At 40.3% G+C, this 19,392-nt stretch overlaps 1 protein-coding gene across 1 annotated transcript in view; it reads left to right on the plus strand.

Moving 5' to 3' along the window:
• LOC139457315 (uncharacterized) overlaps nt 1–19,392 on the plus strand; it is a 58,803-nt gene that overhangs the window by 6,228 nt on the left and 33,183 nt on the right. The window contains exons 2-5 of the mRNA XM_071238723.1: nt 9,777–9,829; nt 10,414–10,482; nt 11,690–11,750; nt 12,034–12,074. Of these exons, the coding sequence (XP_071094824.1) occupies nt 9,777–9,829; nt 10,414–10,482; nt 11,690–11,750; nt 12,034–12,074 (224 nt within the window). The remainder of the gene's footprint in view (nt 1–9,776; nt 9,830–10,413; nt 10,483–11,689; nt 11,751–12,033; nt 12,075–19,392) is intronic.

Genomic DNA, 19,392 nt, shown 5'->3' on the forward strand with positions numbered 1-19,392 from the left:
GGAGAAAATATGTGGTATTTGAAGCGTAGCCACTTACGGCTAGGGACCGCTTACGCCAAGACATTCTCAGTAGTTGAGGGAAAGATTTACGCTGGATTGGCCATGAAACATACTTCCACTGGGACAGGCATTTGATTACTCAAGTCGACAAATGACCCTAGACTCAGAGAAGACATTTCGGTATAACGCACAGTAAAGTCGGGTCACGTGACACCGTGAAGGTTGCAGTTCACAGACACAAACCACTTAGACTCTTCGACAGTGTATTTACCAGATAATAAAGCTTTAAAGCGTTCACAGAAAGCGTTCACTGGCCTTGCCGTTCTATAAATGCCATGTGTTGCGTATTCTAGCCTTATAAAATATGAATTTCTTCTCTGCTTCTTGCATCTGGCTGCAAATGCATTTTATATATCTCAAAACAATCCTCTGTGGACGTGCAAAATCTGACTCTGCGGTGTCCTCTGTACGTGACATAGCACGACCCGCATGTTACTATCCACAAGCCACTGCAATCTGTTTCTAAAAAAAATAACATGTCATCGATGAAAACATTCCTTGAAATATAGAGGGTGAGTCTGTCACTATTTTATTACATGTAGGAGTCGACACATTGACTTGCAAGTGCAGCCACAAACGAAATGATTGCAAATGTGATTATGGGCCTTTATTATATAAAGTGACATTCAAATAATATTAATTAGGCGAAATCGAGAAACTGACGTTCAAAAATATATTAATATGAAGTTTGATGCGTTTCATCACACGACTTCATTCTGGAGATGGTGTAACACTGCCAGGATATATCCACAAGTAGGTAACATAAAGATCTGTGTCTTTGAGTTCACAGACGCTTGACATGTGAAATCAATAGGGTTTCTGCAACAATCAATCCGAGTGACCAAAACGAAGCAATGGACAGCCTGAACGTGGCAGTCAACAAACATATCACTTACCTGCTCAGCAATTCGACACATCTTTAGTTAGTTACACCTTTATCGACCAATATCCAGGTATGATGACAAACATCTGATCACAATAGACAAAACGTGGGTAATATCTCCCGTCATGCAGATGGAGTCGGACATTTTGACGTCTTGAACGTAAAAGTTAATATTTTACCACGAAATGAATGAGTATCATCCTCTCCCGCTGTGAGCACTCTCCGATACTACCACAGCGGGGGACACCCGATATGGAGTTCTATATAGAAAATACTATACTCGTTGTTGTAAGATACATTGCTTTACGAAACGAGTGAACATTCTACGCCACCACAGAAACTCCACACGTGTTTCTACAGATACCAACGTGGGACATTATTTAAAGCTGACGGGCATGTAGTATTTTCATACGATATAGAAAGAATAGTTTCGAACTGCGGCGATAAACAGCATGCACACCCTCATACAGTGTCCACATGTATCATCGTTATACTATATCCGTTGCCTATAAACTAATGGGGGATTGGGGATTACAGGTACATGTGTTCCCCATTTTCTAATCTCTGTGTAATGAAAGTGACCTGCTGATCTGTACTTCGATTCACAGATTGGCCTTGGTTCTGATCCTACTATTATGATTGGTTTCTATTACCATCGTTATTTTCGCCTGTGTCATTTTTCTTGCTATTTGCAACAATATATTTCATGAAAAATATGACTAAAACATATATTCATGCTATTCTAAATCATTACCTTCCTGGAAATATAATACTCAACACATACTTCTTGCTATTTTAAACTATTCGTGTCATTAAAAGATATTGAAAAATATTTATTTCTTGCTATTCTTATCCAAACGTCTCATGGAAAACATATTTATTAACACACACTTCTTGCTGTTATTGACCATTCATTTTATGGAGAAATAATGATAAACACATATACCTGCTGTTCATAACCATTCATTTCCTGGACATATGTCACTTCATCGAAATATATTCATAGTGAGTGAGTGTGTTTGGTTTAACACCGCTTTTAACAGTATTCCAGTTATATCGCGGCGTGTCAGCTTAATGTGTGAGGAAAGCCCGAAGTGATGCAGGTCTCAGACGTTTACCATTTCGGTGAAACCCACGAGCACGGGTATGGTGCTGACAAACCTAGAAACACAATCAGGCCGAATCGGGATTCGAACCCACAATCATAGGTTTCTGGCGCGCCCAAGGGACGCGACTCTGCACAGCGAATCGCGGTGCCTTAGACGACAGGGGCCACCCGTGCCCCCTCATGTCATTAAGAAGATTATTTTTATTTTACAGGTACACATCACAGGCAAGGTCACTTAAGAAAAATAAAACATATCACAAGACGGGCTGGAAGGCCAACAACAGTATGGGAAGTCGTTGTAGCAGCCTTAGACGACTGGGCCACCCGTGCCCCCAAATATATTCATAAACACATACTTTATGCTGCTATTAATTAAATCAAAACGGCCGCAGCAGTAATCTAAAAACAAAGCGTTGCTTTATGATAAAACATAATTTTGGTTTTAATTTATTTTTTTCAATGCAAAAACGTGTATTTCTTTATCACACACGCTGTCGCGGAAACAGAACTTGTTTAACAGTTTCATAACCCGAGTTATTTAAGGCGATGAAAAAGAATAAGAACTCGAGACTGCTTAGTTACGGATGACACAGTTCACTCAAACATATTCATCTACATCAAACGAGCATTCCAACGAGGAACTTGAAACGCGTAATGTTTGACGGAATGAATAGAAAAGGAAGATTCAATCTCTTGTACCTTATATTTAGACGTTTTTAAGTGTCGTTCACACAAACCAGCAAAACACTGATATCAATTGTACTTCATCAACAACCAGTACTACAACTGTGATTGGTATTCGCTTGACATGTCTTTCCTTCCCAATGGTAGCGTTGGGGCTAGGTTAGTGAAGGGATCATAATATTCAAATGCTTATGTACTAAGAGCAAACGACAGTCATCATAATATAAGTAAACAAAAGTATAACATGACTTTCATGTAAAAACAAACTTGTCAAATTACTTGATACCACCGTGTTTTAGAATCTTAAATATTGGTCAGATATGTTTGTATGTACATCTGTAATAAGTATGGCAATTATCAGCAAACGAATAATATTTAAAAAACACAATAATTATTTTCCTTGAATTGAGAAGATAAAAATGATCTAAGTTTTAGGGTAACATTATGTATCAATGAAGATATCTGTACTTTCTAGGTCCAACCAGTTCCCCTGCAAGGGGAGCATATGAAGGAGTGAGTGAGTACGGTTTTTACGCCGCTTTTAGCAATATTCCAGCAATATCACGACGGGGGACACCAGAAAAGGGCTTCACACATTGTACCCATGTCGGGAATCGAACCCGGGGCTTCGGCGTGACGACCGAACGCTTTAACCACTAGGCTACCCAACCGCCCCTGCAGATGGAGGAGACTTCACAATGACTTGTAGTCGAAAGAAAAGCTATACTAGCTTGGACTGGCTTATAAATCGGAAACTCCTCATTTTTTGTCTCAATGTTATTTTGGTTGGTTGGTTTGTTGTTTTACGCCGCACTAAGCAATATTCCAGCTATATGACGGCGTTTTGTTAATAATCGAGTCTGGACCAGACAATCCAGTGATTGATGTCATGAGCATCGATCCACGCAAATTGGATGCATCAACCAAGTCAGCGAGCCTTGCCACCCTTAGTCACCTTTTACGACAAGCATAGTCGCCTTTTACGACAAGCATTTGTTACTGAAGACCTATTCTACCCCGGATCTTCACGGGTCTTGTCTCAATGTGAACTATCTCTGTATTTGAAACTCTAACGTTGTGTATAGCAATATCATTTAAATGTGACAGTGGATGATTGGAGCTTTAATAGAGATGACATGTTCGCATCATCATCCTAAGCAGCTTTACCGATGGACTTGAATGGACTTGAAGAGAGCGTCAATCTGAGTGCCAGGCCAAACTTCACTGTGGACATGTAAAAGGTGTCACGGTGTCACTGCGTCAAGTGAGAGGAATAAGGCCAGGGAAGGACTGACAGGGGTCGTAATAGTTAAACATCATGCAGGGGGACCTGACAGGGGTCGTAATACTTTAACATCATGCAGGGGGGCCTGACAGGGTTCGAAATAGTTTATCATCATGCACGGGGGACCTGTCAGAGGTCGAAATAGTTTATCAACATGCCGGGGGACCTGACAGGGGTCGTAATACTTTATCAACATGCACGGGGGACCTGACAGGGGTCGTAATACTTTAACAACATGCACGGGGGATCTGACAGGGGTCGTAATACTTTAACAACATGCCGGGGGACCTGACAGAGGTCGTAATACTTTAACAACATGCACGGGGGACCTGATAGAGGTCGTAATACTTTAACAACATGCCGGGGGACCTGACAGGGGTCGTAATACTTTATCAACATGCACGGGGGACCTGACAGGGGTCGTAATACTTTAACAACATGCACGGGGGACCTGACAGGGGTCGTAATACTTTAACAACATGCCGGGGGACCTGACAGAGGTCGTAATACTTTAACAACATGCACGGGGGACCTGATAGAGGTCGTAATACTTTAACAACATGCACGGGGGACCTGACAGGGGTCGTAATACTTTAACAACATGCACGGGGGACCTGACAGGGGTCGTAATACTTTAACAAAATGCAGGGGGACCTGACAGGGGTCGAAATAGTTGAACATCATGCCGGGGGACCGGACAGTGGTAAAAATAGTTTATCAACATGCACGGGGGACCTGACAGGGGTCGTAATACTTTAACAACATGCACGGGGGACCTGTCAGAGGTCGTAATACTTTAACAACATGCATGGGGGACCTGTCAAAGGTCGAAATAGTTTATCAACATGCCGGGGGAACTGACAGGGGTCGAAATAGTTGAACTTTATACCGGGGGACCTGACAGAGGTCGAAATAGATGAACATCATGCCGGGGGACCGGACAGTGGTAGAAATACCTTAACATCATGCCGGGGGACCGGACAGAGGTAAAAATAGTTTAACATCATGCGGGGGAACTGACAGGGGTCGAAATAGTTTAACATCATGCCGGGGGACCGGACAGGGGTCGAAATAGTTTAACATCATGCTGAGGGACCTGACAACGCCTCTTGCACAAACGTGAAAATCACTTCCCTGTACAACGTGGATCATTGAATAATCACAAATGTATTGTTAGCATACTTTCTTCTGTCATGGAGTATATATACATCTCCACACATTACCTGTCAATACAACGTTTAGGGATGAACACGCCCATAAACAAATGAAATAAGAGCTTTGTACTTGAATAAGGATATGATCCGTGTCGTTCTTCCTACAGAAACATCGGAAAAGGAGGAAACAGTTTGCAACAGTTTCGATGGGAACATTACATTTTATATATGTGGAATAATGCAAAGCTTTCAGGTTCCTTATAATGAGCATTTCACAAGAATTATAGAATATTCAGAAAAACGGCATTATTCATATGACTCCGGTCAGTGAGATCTCGGGTATGGCGACATTGACTTCATGTGAGTAGCGCTCTAGTATTCGAATATTGTCATGTTGTAGTGATCATTATAGTTATTGAACTGCATACAATCACACTTTATTAAAGTACTTTTACTCTATGTTTTTTTTTTGGTGTAAGTTAGGTTATTTTATATTGAGTATGCCCTTGAGTATTTTTACACTGGTCGGTATGCTGTAACAAGGAAAATTCAAAGTCATGATAGTATGGATGCCATTTTTGGATTACATTTGAGTTACGGCTGGCGTACAGTTGCGTATTTTGATTCGTAGCATGAGTGAGTGTGTAAATATCGCCTTACGTCGCATAGATTGAGACAGTAACGTGTAGCCATGATGAGGTGAATAAATTGAACATCCTTATGGATACTTAAACGTTTTCCTTTGGCGCATGTGTCATTCAACTTCTGTCAAATCTGTTGTGTGAACTAAAACGTAAATGATCTTAAATGGCATTATAACTGAACATTGAATTACTTTTATTCTTACCCATGAAGATTCGGCGTAGAATAGGTCTTCAGCATCCCCTGCAGTTGTGATGTACCACTTCATTTAATGATTAAATGCTCTCTAATGTTTCATCTCCAGTTGTGACGCACCACTTCATAACACCCGTTAAGATCCAGGGTAGAATAGGTCCTCAGCAGCCTGTACTTGCGTAAAAGGCGACTAACGGGATCGGGTGGTCAGGCTAGTTGACTTGATTGATGCATGTCATTGATCCCAATTGCGAGGATCGATGTTCATGATATTAATCACTGGATTGTCTGGTCCAGACTGGATTGTTTACAGACAGCCGTCATATAGATGGAATATTGTTGGGTGCGGCGTTCAACAACAAACCAACCAACCCTAAAAGGTGACTATGCTTGTCGTAAGAGGCGCTTAATGGGATATGGTAGCCAGACTCGCTGACTTGATAGATGCATATCATCGTTACCCAATTGCGTTGACCAATGCTCGTGTCTGCTCGTGTCTGGTCGATTATTTACAGACCGCCGTCAGATAGCTGGAATATTGCTGAGTGTGGCGTTGAAGAACAAGCAAACAAAAACGTTTATTTGGTTTTCATACTTCCACACTGTGTTGACCACTTAATACGTTGCAATGATGCAACCGTGCCCGATGTGGAGACGATGTTTGTATTACGGAGTCTTGCAGTGTTTTCACACTGGTTCCCGCCACAGACACGACAACCCTCCTAGTGACCAGTACAGGAACACCAGCAGGTGCAGTTGTTGCCATCGCCATCATCGCTGCCATGATTTGGTGTGTGAGGAAGAGACGGAGAGATCATTCACTAGCGAGTTAGTGATTTACGAGCTACGGGGATTATCTATCCTAAGACTGGCAGTAATTCACAAGTGACAGATAATGATAGTTGGGTCATCTATGTAATACCTATACATATCTATGTAATACCTATACCTATCTATGTAATATCTATACCTATCTATGTAATACCTATACCTATCTATGTAATACCTATACATATCTATGTAATACCTATACCTATCTATGTAATACCTATACCTATCTATGTAATACCTACAACTATCTATGCAATAACTATACCTATCTATGTAATACCTATACATATCTATGTAATACCTGTACCTATCTATGTAATATATATACCTACCTATGTAATATATATACATATCTATGTAATACCTATACCTATCTATGTAATACCTATACCTATCTGTGTAATACCTATACATATCTATGTCATACCTATACCTATCTATATAACACCAATACCTATCTATGTAACACCTATACCCATCTATGTAATACATATACCTATCTATTCAATACCTACATCTATCCATGTAGTACCCATACATATCTATGTAATACCTATACCTATCTATGTAATACCTATACCTATCTATGTCATACCTATACCTATTGATGTAATACCTATACCTATCTATGTAATACATATGCCTATCCGTGTAGTACCGATACCTATCTATGTAATACCTACAACTATCTATGTTACACATATACTTATCTATGTAATACCTATACCTAGCCATTGTAATACCTATGCCTATCTATTTAATACCTATACCTATCTATGTAATACATATACCTATCTATTTAATACCTACAACTATCTATGTAATACCGATACCTATCTATGTAATACCTATACCTATCTATGTAAAATCCTATGCCTATTTATGTAGTACCTATACCTATCTATGTAACACCTAAGCCTATCTATGTAATACATAGAGGTTATCACGCGAGTGTGTTTGGGGATGGTAAATATCCTGCATTAGGAATAAACATTGTATTTAGCGAGCCTTGGCGAGCTAAATACATAGTGTTTATTCCTAATACATGATATTTACCATCCCCAAACACACAAGTGTGATAACCTCTTTATCATATAATGTCATTCTTTAATTCTTTGCTTCAAAATCGCTTTCCCTCTCTCACAAACATAACCCAAACATTGCGAGTTTACCTGGAATGCGCGCATTGATAATTATTACGTCACAGGGTAAGTGATGTGTCTGTCGGACAGTGACAGTAGCCAATATAGTTCCAACTGAAATAGGTTTCTTATACAGTGGCGAAGCAACATATACGCAAAACAACAATTGTTTTAATTGCCTTTCGCGGCAATCCATCGGTCTGTCCGCTAGAGTAACTGCCCTTTGTCAAAAGGAAGCTACTCTAACCCTATACTATGAGACGTCACGGCCACGGTCAGGTGTTGTTGACAGTCGGTCTGTCCTGTCATAACGATAAGAAGTGTAGTCAAATGTACACACAGCGACAAAACGAAACAAGGTAACAATTCAAACATATTTCCGCCAAATCCAACTATTTTAATTTGTGGAGGAGGTTTTAAGCCTCAGAGGTCTACAAGCACAGATATGGCTACTGATCCCGCTTGGCTAGGCCTCGTGCCCTCGCCAAATTGTTTCGAAATTTATATCTCCAAAGTTGCCAAAACTTATAAAATGCCTTAGCTACGTCACAGTTAAACACAGATTTTCTATATATTAGACTGTTCTTTTCATAATGATAGCAATTATCCCTGTAGTTTATCCAGATTCCCGATGGTTAATTCTGACTCGATCGCCGAATGACGAGTGCGACGCCATGTTTGTTTATAAACAGTGAAAGTAGTCCCTACTAGACCTTTGATATTTGCATCTCTATCCGCATATGACCCCAACTGATATCGTTTTTATCCGTTGGCTTTATCCTGCCGAGAAACCTACCCATTATATGATAAATATGCCTATCTACATGTATGTAATACCTATACCTATCTGTGTAATACCTATGCCTATCTATGTAATACCTACAACTATCTATGTAATACCTATACCTATGTATGTAATACCTATACCTATCTATGTAATACCTACAACTATCTGTGTAATACCTATATCTATCTATGTAATACCTATACATATCTATGTATTACCTACAACTATCTGTGTAATACCTATATCTATCTATGTAATACCTATACCTATCTATGTAATACCTGTACCTATTTGTGGGAATACCTATATATCAGTGAAAACCTTCTCAGTAACTATGTGTCGTTATCCTTAATATTTCATGGCCCTTTATTACGATGACATGTCTTGCAAACATCCAAACGACCATGAAAAGTAACATGTATTTGTTAGGGAAAACAACCGACAAATATTTATTTCGATATGTTCCCATACAAATATTCCCTGAACATGGATACATGTGTCTTTTTTGTCACAGGTCATGAGGATCAAAATATGAAGAGGTAAACTTATATGAATTTAAATAAACACTACATATGTAAACAATTCACTTTCACTAGCTATATATTGTACTGCATTGTGTTCATGTTGATTTGAAAGGCATTCGTGAAATAGTGACATTGTTCATTTAATAAAAATAGTACATTAAATTATGTATTTTTTTATCTTGAATTTTAACCTCGCATCTTTAACCTTAACATGTTTGTAGTTATTTTACCAAGCAAAAAAAAACCATCGGTCCTTCGTTTGTCAATAGGTATATCAGAAATAAATGTAACGTTATTGTAAGTATTTTGACACTAATTTAAACTCTTTATTTTTATCACACTCAGTGTGGTGTCTGTAAGAAATATAATTTTCGGGTCTATCTTTGTAATTGCCTGATTGTTTGAGTCAAAATAAAAATCATTCATATGGGCAAACGAATAACTTCAACCGGTAGAGAATCAGCACCTTATTTATTAACAGCTGCAGCAGTGCGGAGGTCGATGATGCAGAAAGTCACGTTGATGATAGTTTAGGTAAGTGTTTGTGTTTGTGCCCCCACTTAAAAAATGGTAACCATTGTATCGATACTATATTGCTGCATTGATGATAGATATTAACATTTTGAAACAATAATACTTACAGTTTGTGAGTCTAATATGTAACAAACTGTATGTAACAAAAACCAACACAAATACAATTCTTGACATGAACATTTTACAAAACTCCATTTAATCAGGGGTTTGTTTCGCACATTAGACTCTACTGGGAAATTTCGCCTTAACGGTGGCTGCACCAGCGATCACTTTAAACACAGCAGTGAGGGCAATGCGGATGATAGATTTTAACCTATAACACCCCCCCCCCCCCCTCCCCCCCCCCCCACACACACACACTCACACACACACTCCCCACACACTCCCCACACCCATCCCCTTCCACACACACACACACGCACGCACGCACACACACACTCCCCACACACTCCCCACACCCATCCCCTTCCACACACACACACGCACGCACGCACGCACGCACGCACGCACGCACGCACGCACACGCACACCTACACCAATTACTGAACAAATGAATGTCTTCAAAATATGGTAACATGTTTCAGTGATGGTCGACAACGTCTGTTACGTCGGGTTCCTGGAAGAGGAAGAACAAGATTTTGGACAAATAGCAGGTCAGGCAGTCTGTGTTTGGTGTGTTTGTTGTTTGACGCCCTATCATCAATTCTCCAAACATATCGCGGCGGCCAATTAATTACTGAATCTTGAGCCGGAGATCCACGCCTTCGGGGTACCATGACACGCAGTCAACCGATTGTAAATCACCGAACCTGACCACCCTATCTAATAACTTACTTCTTAGAACCGGAGCCCCGTTCGACAAACGATCGTAGTGCATTTAAACACAGACTAACAATCGTTATAGCGTTCTGGTCGCTTTGTGGAACAGGGCCCAGCATAGGTTACATGGATTGAATATAACCAAGTATCTCCAACGGAACCACTTTGACATTTATTCCAACTGCGAGTTCGTTGGCTGGTTGGTTGGATTGTTGTTTAACGCCGCACTCAGCAATATCCCAGCTATATGACGGCGGTCTGTAAATAATCGATTGGGATTGGGAAACACAATTGGGATCGATGACATGTATCAACCAAGTCAGCGAGCCTGACCACCCGATCCCGTTAGTCGCCTTTTACGACAAGCATAGTCACCTATTGCGGCAAGCATTGGTTGCTGAAGACCTATTCTACACCGGAACTTCACGGGTCCCAACTGCGAGTGGGGAGTCTGCCCAACACATTAATTAGTTTAACATGCACCTTAAAAGAAGTACAAACTCTTCTCTATTGTCATATATAGTGATCGCCCATGTGTTTTATCTAGAACAGAACTAGACATGACATTGTATATATATTGATATATGCCTAAGATGATACTATGAGTTAGCACACAAATAGTGGACATTCCTGGTGATGATCACATACGATAAGACAAATCATTTTATGCAAAGAAGCATGTGAAGCTTATGGTAGATGGCGAAACAACTTGCACTACCATGGAACCGTTATTAAACAGATAACTGATCTAGGTTTTGTATTTCAAATGGAGTATAGCACTGTATGTACAATAATATACGAGTTTCGTCAGAAGATCGTCACGGGATACGAATTTAGTGTGGCTAATTCACAAGGAAAAATAATAAACGGCGCCCATTCAGTGTGTATAAGTCATGCACAGCTTAACGGACTGGAGCAGAATGACGACTGTACTTTGTACATGTGTGTTCAACTGGATTGATGGTAGGGTTTACAACGCACAGAAATATAATTACCTAAATGTTTAATTTTATTTTTATCCTGCTATATTGTAACCTGCAGGAACCGCCAGGCGTCAGCTAGTGGTGCATTCTTCAGATTCAGGGAGTCAGAAAGAAGAGGCGTAAGTATCAAATCAACATTGAATAAGTGACACCTCATAAATCTGTGTTAACTGATGTATAAAACTATACAACATTTTTTTCTGACGATAAATTAACAGGACGAACCACATACAAAGTCCTGTGAACAAATTTTGGGATTGTTAACAGCAACATTGCCCTACACCATCTACTTACAGCAGCTCCATCAGAGTGAGGCACACACATACAAACAATTAGTTAGGTAGAAACTATTCATGGTCTTCATATGTTGAGATAAAAAAGTAACATGTCTGTATGCTTCAGAGGGAATAATGGCAATGCAGACAGCGAGGATGAAAAGATTCGTAAGTTTCTCTTTTAATTAGTTTAGAAATTAAACTGGTTTGATTTTTTTACTTTAGGTATAAAATGAAAATCTTCAAAAACAAATCAAACCGTGTTACATTGATCGCAATATATCACGTGGATGACTTTACTTGAACAGATCTTCAGCAACTCATGCTTGCCGTAAAAGGCGACAATGCTTGTCGTGAAAGGGGACAAACGGGATCGGTTGGTCAGGCTCGCTGACTTGGTTGATGCATGTAATCGTATTCCAATTGCGTGGATCGATGCTCATAAAGTCAAGCACTGGATTGTCTGGTCCAGGCTCGATTATTTACAGAACGCCGTCAGATAGCTGGACTATTGCTGAGTGCGGCGTTAAACAACGAACAAACATACAAGCAAAACTTGTAAGTTTCGGTTTTGAGTTTCCTCAACAGCTTATCATGGGAAACAGCAACCCACAATAAAGCTCTTCCAGGTACATGCCTACACATGCAGGTTGTGACTTGGTCATGCAGCAAGGAACAAAACTTTCCCTTCAAAAGCTAGCAGACACATGTTCACCAAAGACACGTTACATATGCCAAATAATTATAACTTGACTGAATTAACCCGTGTTCCATTATCAGTCGTTTCGTCATTTTTCATTTTACCTTTAATATACGCATGAAACATACATTCGTATTGACCTCCTAGAGAACAATGTCTAGCAGCTGAACGGAAATTTAATGTGTTGTTTGAAATCGGGTATTGTACTAAGAATTTGTAAACTCTATTGTGTCTACCGGAAAACAAACACATTATTGTGTTGTTTCGGGAACAAGTAGGTTCACTTCACTCATGATATCTTCAAAACAATTCAGTCCTCTTCAAGATGCTCTTTGTTTATTGTCGTGAGTGAATATGGTTTTACGCCGCTTGTACTGAGTTTCAGAACAGCATGGAGGCATCTTCTCACACTTGCATGAGGAAGATAAATTGTTGCATTCTGCTTGACTGAAAACATTCGTGCAAATTTCCATGTCACTGTAATCTGCTCTATTTTCAGCTTAAGATCATTCCTTAAAAGCTACCAGGAAATGAAGCTCAACATCAAGATCTGACGAGTTTCCATAACACGTATACATACATATGTGTGTTCCTAACACGCCCAGAAATAAAAACATCTTACTGTTTGTGAGACGTTCTTGTACTGATTACTCCTGCAATCTCAGGATAAAGCTAAATGATACAATAATACATACAGCCTCAGTCAGACTTTGAATTGTGTTCCACGACACTACTAAGAGAATACAACAAATGACAATGACAAATAAACCACCTAGTGAGCACTTCCGAACGATATAGATCTTCGTTCCGTGCACAATAAACGTATATCACATATAAATGCACGTTCCAGTGAAGCAATATGACTCTACATCATAATTATAAAAAATTCCCGTAACTAAAATGAGTGAGTGAGTGAGTTGGGTTTAACGCCGCTTTTAACAGTATTCTAGTTATATCACGGCGTGTCAGCTTAATGTGGGAGGAAAACCCGAAGTGATGCAGGCCTTAGACGTTTATCACTTCGGTGAAACCCACGAACAAGGATATGGTGCTGACAAACCTAGAAATATAATCGGGATGAACAGGGATTCGAACCCACAATCATAAGTTTCTGGCGTGTAAATAAAATGTGGTATTTCCAGTTGATGAGAAAACAACAACAATTGCGCTAATTCCCACGTTCGGTGTACAATTTATCATTGCGGAAGTTCAGTTGTTTCACTGGAGTTAATCACAAACCTGTTGTTGGCGATCTAAAGCCCGTTTTTATCATGTATCATGTATAGCAATATCCATTTTGTGATTCCATACTGGTTTTAAATCTTTGTTCTGTTTTTTGTAAGTCTTCTAATGTTACTGTCCTTCGTTGGCAGGTTATTACATAAGGTTCGATGCATTTATTATGTACAACCAGTGATAGTCACAATGTGGCTGAAATATTGCCTATGTGAGTTAAAATCTCGCTCACTCACTAATCACACACTCACATGACGTATGGTGAACCTGAGTGTTTTATGGTGATTGGTCAGTTCATGTATGTATATGTAGTATGCCTCACAACAGGATGTCCTGTATTTTTCTGTACTCATCTTCAACTTCAAGAGGCTCTAGTCAAGTGGTGCCCTTCACATCGGATGCCGGCTTCTTGTATCACATCCCGTCGGTGGCAGATAGTAGTAGATTGTTCACACAGTTAGAAGCCCCCGCCAGCCTCAGCACAGCCATGGATATGTTTAATGTGACATGCTCAATCATACATTCTGTGAACACTTGGACGAACATAAGTAAGTTTATTAATTGTTAATCATTATTTTACAAGATACCTCCAAAAGAAAATGATCCATTGAATTCACAATGCAATAATGCAGGCTTTTTCAAGGTGATTCATTGCCAAGGTTAATGTGTTTGAGGTCAATGTGTGAAGTCAATTTTTGCAAGCCACTGCCTAGCTACTGCTGGACTATTTACACTAACGGAGTAAAACACACCTCACTCAATCACACGGTAACGTTTTTTTTAATCTAGACAAACTATAGTGAGTGAGTGAGTGAGGTTTTACGCCGCTTTTAGCAATATTCCAGCAATATCACGGCGGGGGACACCAGAAATGGGCTTCACACTTTGTACCCATGTCGGGAATCGGACCCGGGTCTTCGGCATGACGAGCGACCGCTTTATCCACTAGGCTACCAGACCCCCCCCCCCCCCCCCCCAGACAAACTATACACTATGTTGATGCATGTATCTGTACTGTTCACATTAGAGTTCAAATGTTGTCGGTGAAACATGCTCCAATTATTTAACACAAACGTCTTTTAAACTGAACGTCTTGTCAACCACATTAATTCTAATATTATCGCAGCCCAGTGGTCTAAGGCGCCGCGATTCGCTGTGCAGAGTTGCGTCCCTTGGACACGCCAGAAACCTATGATATATAGTTGGTTCGAACCCCGGTTCGCCCCGATTATGTCTCTAGGTTTGTCAGCACCATACCCGTGCTCGTGGGTTTCACCGAAGTGGTAAACGTCTGAGACCTGCATCACTTCGGGCTTTCCTTCCACATTTGGCTGACACGCCGCAATATAACTGAAATACTGTTAAAAGCGGCGTTAAACCCAACTCACTCACTCACTCACTCACTCTTATATTATCACAAACTGCTCTCCAGGTTTTATAAGCTTGTCAGCAACAGCACGGGAAGGAGACAATGTCACACTGACATGCAGATCCAACAACTGTTATACAGACTGGTACACAGATGGAGAAATAGTCTTCCAGACCCACGTGTCCTATCCTGGATGTACGATCATTCCCAAGAGCGATGGATACTATGATTTCGTAAACAAAACAAGCCTGAGTTCTGATGGAACAATACACAACGTTACTCTGTGGATAAGGTACAGTACGTCCATAAGTTTTGATTGGCAATGTGGTTTGGAGACAAGTAAGAGTAACACCATAAACATAGGTAAGAAATGTTTGTCATCAAGTGTGTCGTGAAATTATAATATTCAGTGCCCTCACTTCACCCGAAGCTGTTACGAATATGCTGCTTGCTATTAAACACTTGTATTCTTACATCAAATGTCTCAACTTTTACACACAGTTCAGAAGGTATGATCATGATACTATATTATTGATCACTCATTTGTAGCTTGCATTTTATAGGTAAATGTTAAAATGATGTTATATTTTGTGAATGAAATAACACCAAGGTTTTTTTATTGTTTTTTGTTGTTGTTTTTTTGTTGTTTAACGCCGCACTCAGCAGTATTCCAGCTATATGACGGCGGTCTGTAAATAATCGAGTCTGGACCAGACAATCCAGTGATTGATATCATGAGCATCGATCCACGCAATTGGGATCGATGACATGTATCAACCAAGTCAGCGTTAGTCGCCTTTTACGACAAGCATAGTCGCCTTTTACGGCAAGCATGGGTTGCTGAAGACCTATTCTACCCCGGAATCTTCACGGGTCATAACACCAAGGTATGCCGCCTTTGTGTGGTCAGTCAGGGACTGTTTCTTGTGACTATACGTAGACGAGAGGTACAAGCAGTTGAAAGATGAAATGACCAAAATAGTAAATGCATATTGGAATGATGCTTTACTTTAATAAAGTGCACATGCATTTGCTTGTCTTGTTAACTTACAACTGCACATGTGTTGTTTAACAGGTGGAGCAATTCCAGAAAGACGTAGTGGTGTTCCTCTCATTATTATTGGATCGACAGCAGGGTCTATCTGCGTCTGTATCATTGTCGGTGTTGTGTGGGTTTTCACAAAGCAAATGTCCACTTGCATCGGTAAGTAGTAGGCGAATGGCGGGGACAATGCAATTACTGCTGAACACATATACGAAAACCACAGGTCAATTGAATCAGCGGATCTGTATCCATCCGTGCCATGCAAAGTGAGTGAGTGAGTATGGTTTTACGCCGCTTTTAGCAATATTCCAGCAATATCACGGCGGGGTACACCAGAAATCGGCTTCACACATTATGCCCATGTCGGGAATCGAACCCGGGTCTCCGGCTTGACGAGCGAACGCTTTAACCACTAGGCAACCCGACCGCCCCAGATAACAGAGGTGGAAGGTGTGCTCGTGGGCGAGTCGGTTGTGTGTTCAATTGCCAGTGACCGCCTGGACCTGCAGTCCACGTCATATTCTTCTAATGTATTTATGCTGCCTTAACCTACATCAAAATCGTAAAATTTCGCAAACAAATTGCATATACTCGAATGTAATACCTACGATTCACATCTTAATAGGTTTTTTTTCTGATATAATTTTTATCATGTAAATTCAAAGATATTCCAACTCTGTATAGAGTGGCTTGATACACAGACATGTGTGTATGTGGGTTTGTTTATAGGCATGTAGTGAGGTGAAACTTATATTGCTGGTGATAGTGATATTGCTGGAATATTGCTAAAAGCGGCGTAAAACCATACTCACTCACTCACTCTTCCTCTATAGTCCCCTGTTCGGTGGAAAAGCTCTTTCCGCTACACGTGGAATGCCTATTGTCCCCAAACGCAGAGTACGCATTGATATGTTTGTTTGTGTTTTGTATAACGCGCACTCAGCAATATTCCAGCTATATGGTCTGTAAATGATCGAGTCTGGACCAGACAATCAAGTGATTGACATCATGAGCATCGATCCACGCAATTGGAATCGATGACATGCATCAACCAAGTCAGCGAGCCTGACCACCCGATCCCGTTAGTCGCCTTTTACAAGCATATTCGCCTTTTACGGCAAGCATGGGTTGCTGAAGACCTATTCTACCCCGGAATCTTCACGGGTCCAAACACATATTCAAATTTAATAACGTTTTTATACGATCTAATGAATCGGGAGGTAGATTTGATGTGTTCCTGTTCGTCATCTTTAAAGACAAGCATAGTTGTCTTTTACGGCAAGCATGGGTTGCTGAAGACCTATTCTACCCGGGATCTACACGTGTCCACTGATATGTCTTGTGATTGTCTTGTGTTGGACAATCACTAAGCAACTATTAGATTGGTTTCCGCAGTTCATAGATTACCAAAGTTTTGCTTCAAACGTTGACAGTGTTTTGCATCAACTTATCAACTAAACACAACCTGGCCAGTGTTCCGACTGCTGTAATACTTTTTTTCTGTCGCAGGTCCACGGAACCAAGCAGGAGACATGTAAGTAATGTGATACATAAATCTGTGTCTGAATCAACCGGTTGAAACCTTGGGCAGTCATGACAAACCATCAGTCAGAATCATGTTTATAAATGTCAAATGACTAACAAAAAACAGCTGATATGGTGAAATCAGTAGTCTCAATGCTATGATGATGTAAACAAGAATTAATATTTTTTTGCAATTTCATTTCAAGAGACGGGCTTTGAAGACTCACTTATCAAATGCGGTGCAATTCGCAGTGCAGAGTTGCGTCCCTTGCCCATTCCAAATCCTGTATCACTTTATCAATTTTACACGCCGTGATTAAACTGCAATAATGTTCAAAGCGGCGTTTTACCCAGTTTACTAACTCGCTCGGTACCATGAGGAGAGACATCATATTTTTGACACGAAGTAAATCCTCGAAATAAATATGTTGTTGTACATATGTATTCAATCGTGTTTAAGTGTCTGCAACGCTGGTACTTCAGAGAGTGAATCCACCGAAATTGGTAAGTTTGTTTTCTTACAACTATCGTACTTTCCCTCCCTCAGACACGTCTTGTAAAAACGTTTTAAGCAAATACCAGTGAGTGAGTATCACGGCGGGGGACAACATAAATGGGATTCATACATTGTCCCTAAAGGGGGAATCGATCCCGGATCTTTGGCGTAACGAACGAACCATTGAACCACAAGTCTACCTTACTGCCCCTTAAGCAAATACCAATGCAGATTACAACAGTGTAACATGTGAAGTGTACATGTTGTGCTTCAAATACCAATGTAACTGTAATGTCTACACTTTTCTGAAATAATATAACATAAAAAAAAGTGTTGCAGTTTTAACTCACTTAATGTAACATTTCAAAGTGACGCATGATTCGTCATCACCAAGTATTTCCTTCCGCATATTCTCTATTTTATCAATGCAGGAAATTGTCACAACGTCCCGTACTTCCTTGTTTGACCAACATTTATCACTATATCTTCTTCTTACACTGTTCTTAAAAAAGGCACATGCACTAAAATATCACATCACAATTTAGGGGTGGCAAGGAAGGAAAAAATCGCGTTTTTTTTATTGCTGCAATGGTCGCGGACTGACTGTATATACTCTCCAAAACAAGTAGGGGATTGTGACATAGAAATGAAATGATCGGTCGTCAGAACAAAGATAGGAAATGACTGCCAGTGATAGAACGATTTCGAAACCAAAACATATCGCCCCAATAAACAGGAAACATTGCATGTACACCACGCAGTCTCTCCGACAGTGTACAAAAGCCACCAGCTGCGTCAGCCGAAATGGGCCACGCGTTGCAAGAGGAGTGGTCAAGACTCCCTCAAATTGTCATTTGATGATTGATTGGGGCCATGTCACGCCGTATAAACGAATGTTTGACCATCGTTGTTTCTTACAATACAACACAAATATGCTCTGTTGATTGTCGCATTACATCTTGTTCTTCGCGTTTCTATAACAACTCTCGATGCCTATGTGTACTTCTGTCACCATGTTACCGATTGTGTTGTGTATTGTGCAGTGTAACAGTGTTGTGGAGTCTCTTGTCATTTATGACAAGGGACGGTCGGGTAGCCTAGTGGTTAAAGCGTTTG

This window comes from Haliotis cracherodii, unplaced genomic scaffold (assembly GCF_022045235.1).
Source record: "Haliotis cracherodii isolate W230 unplaced genomic scaffold, xgHalCrac1.p SCAF_12, whole genome shotgun sequence".
Classification (NCBI taxonomy): Eukaryota; Metazoa; Mollusca; class Gastropoda; order Lepetellida; family Haliotidae; genus Haliotis; species Haliotis cracherodii.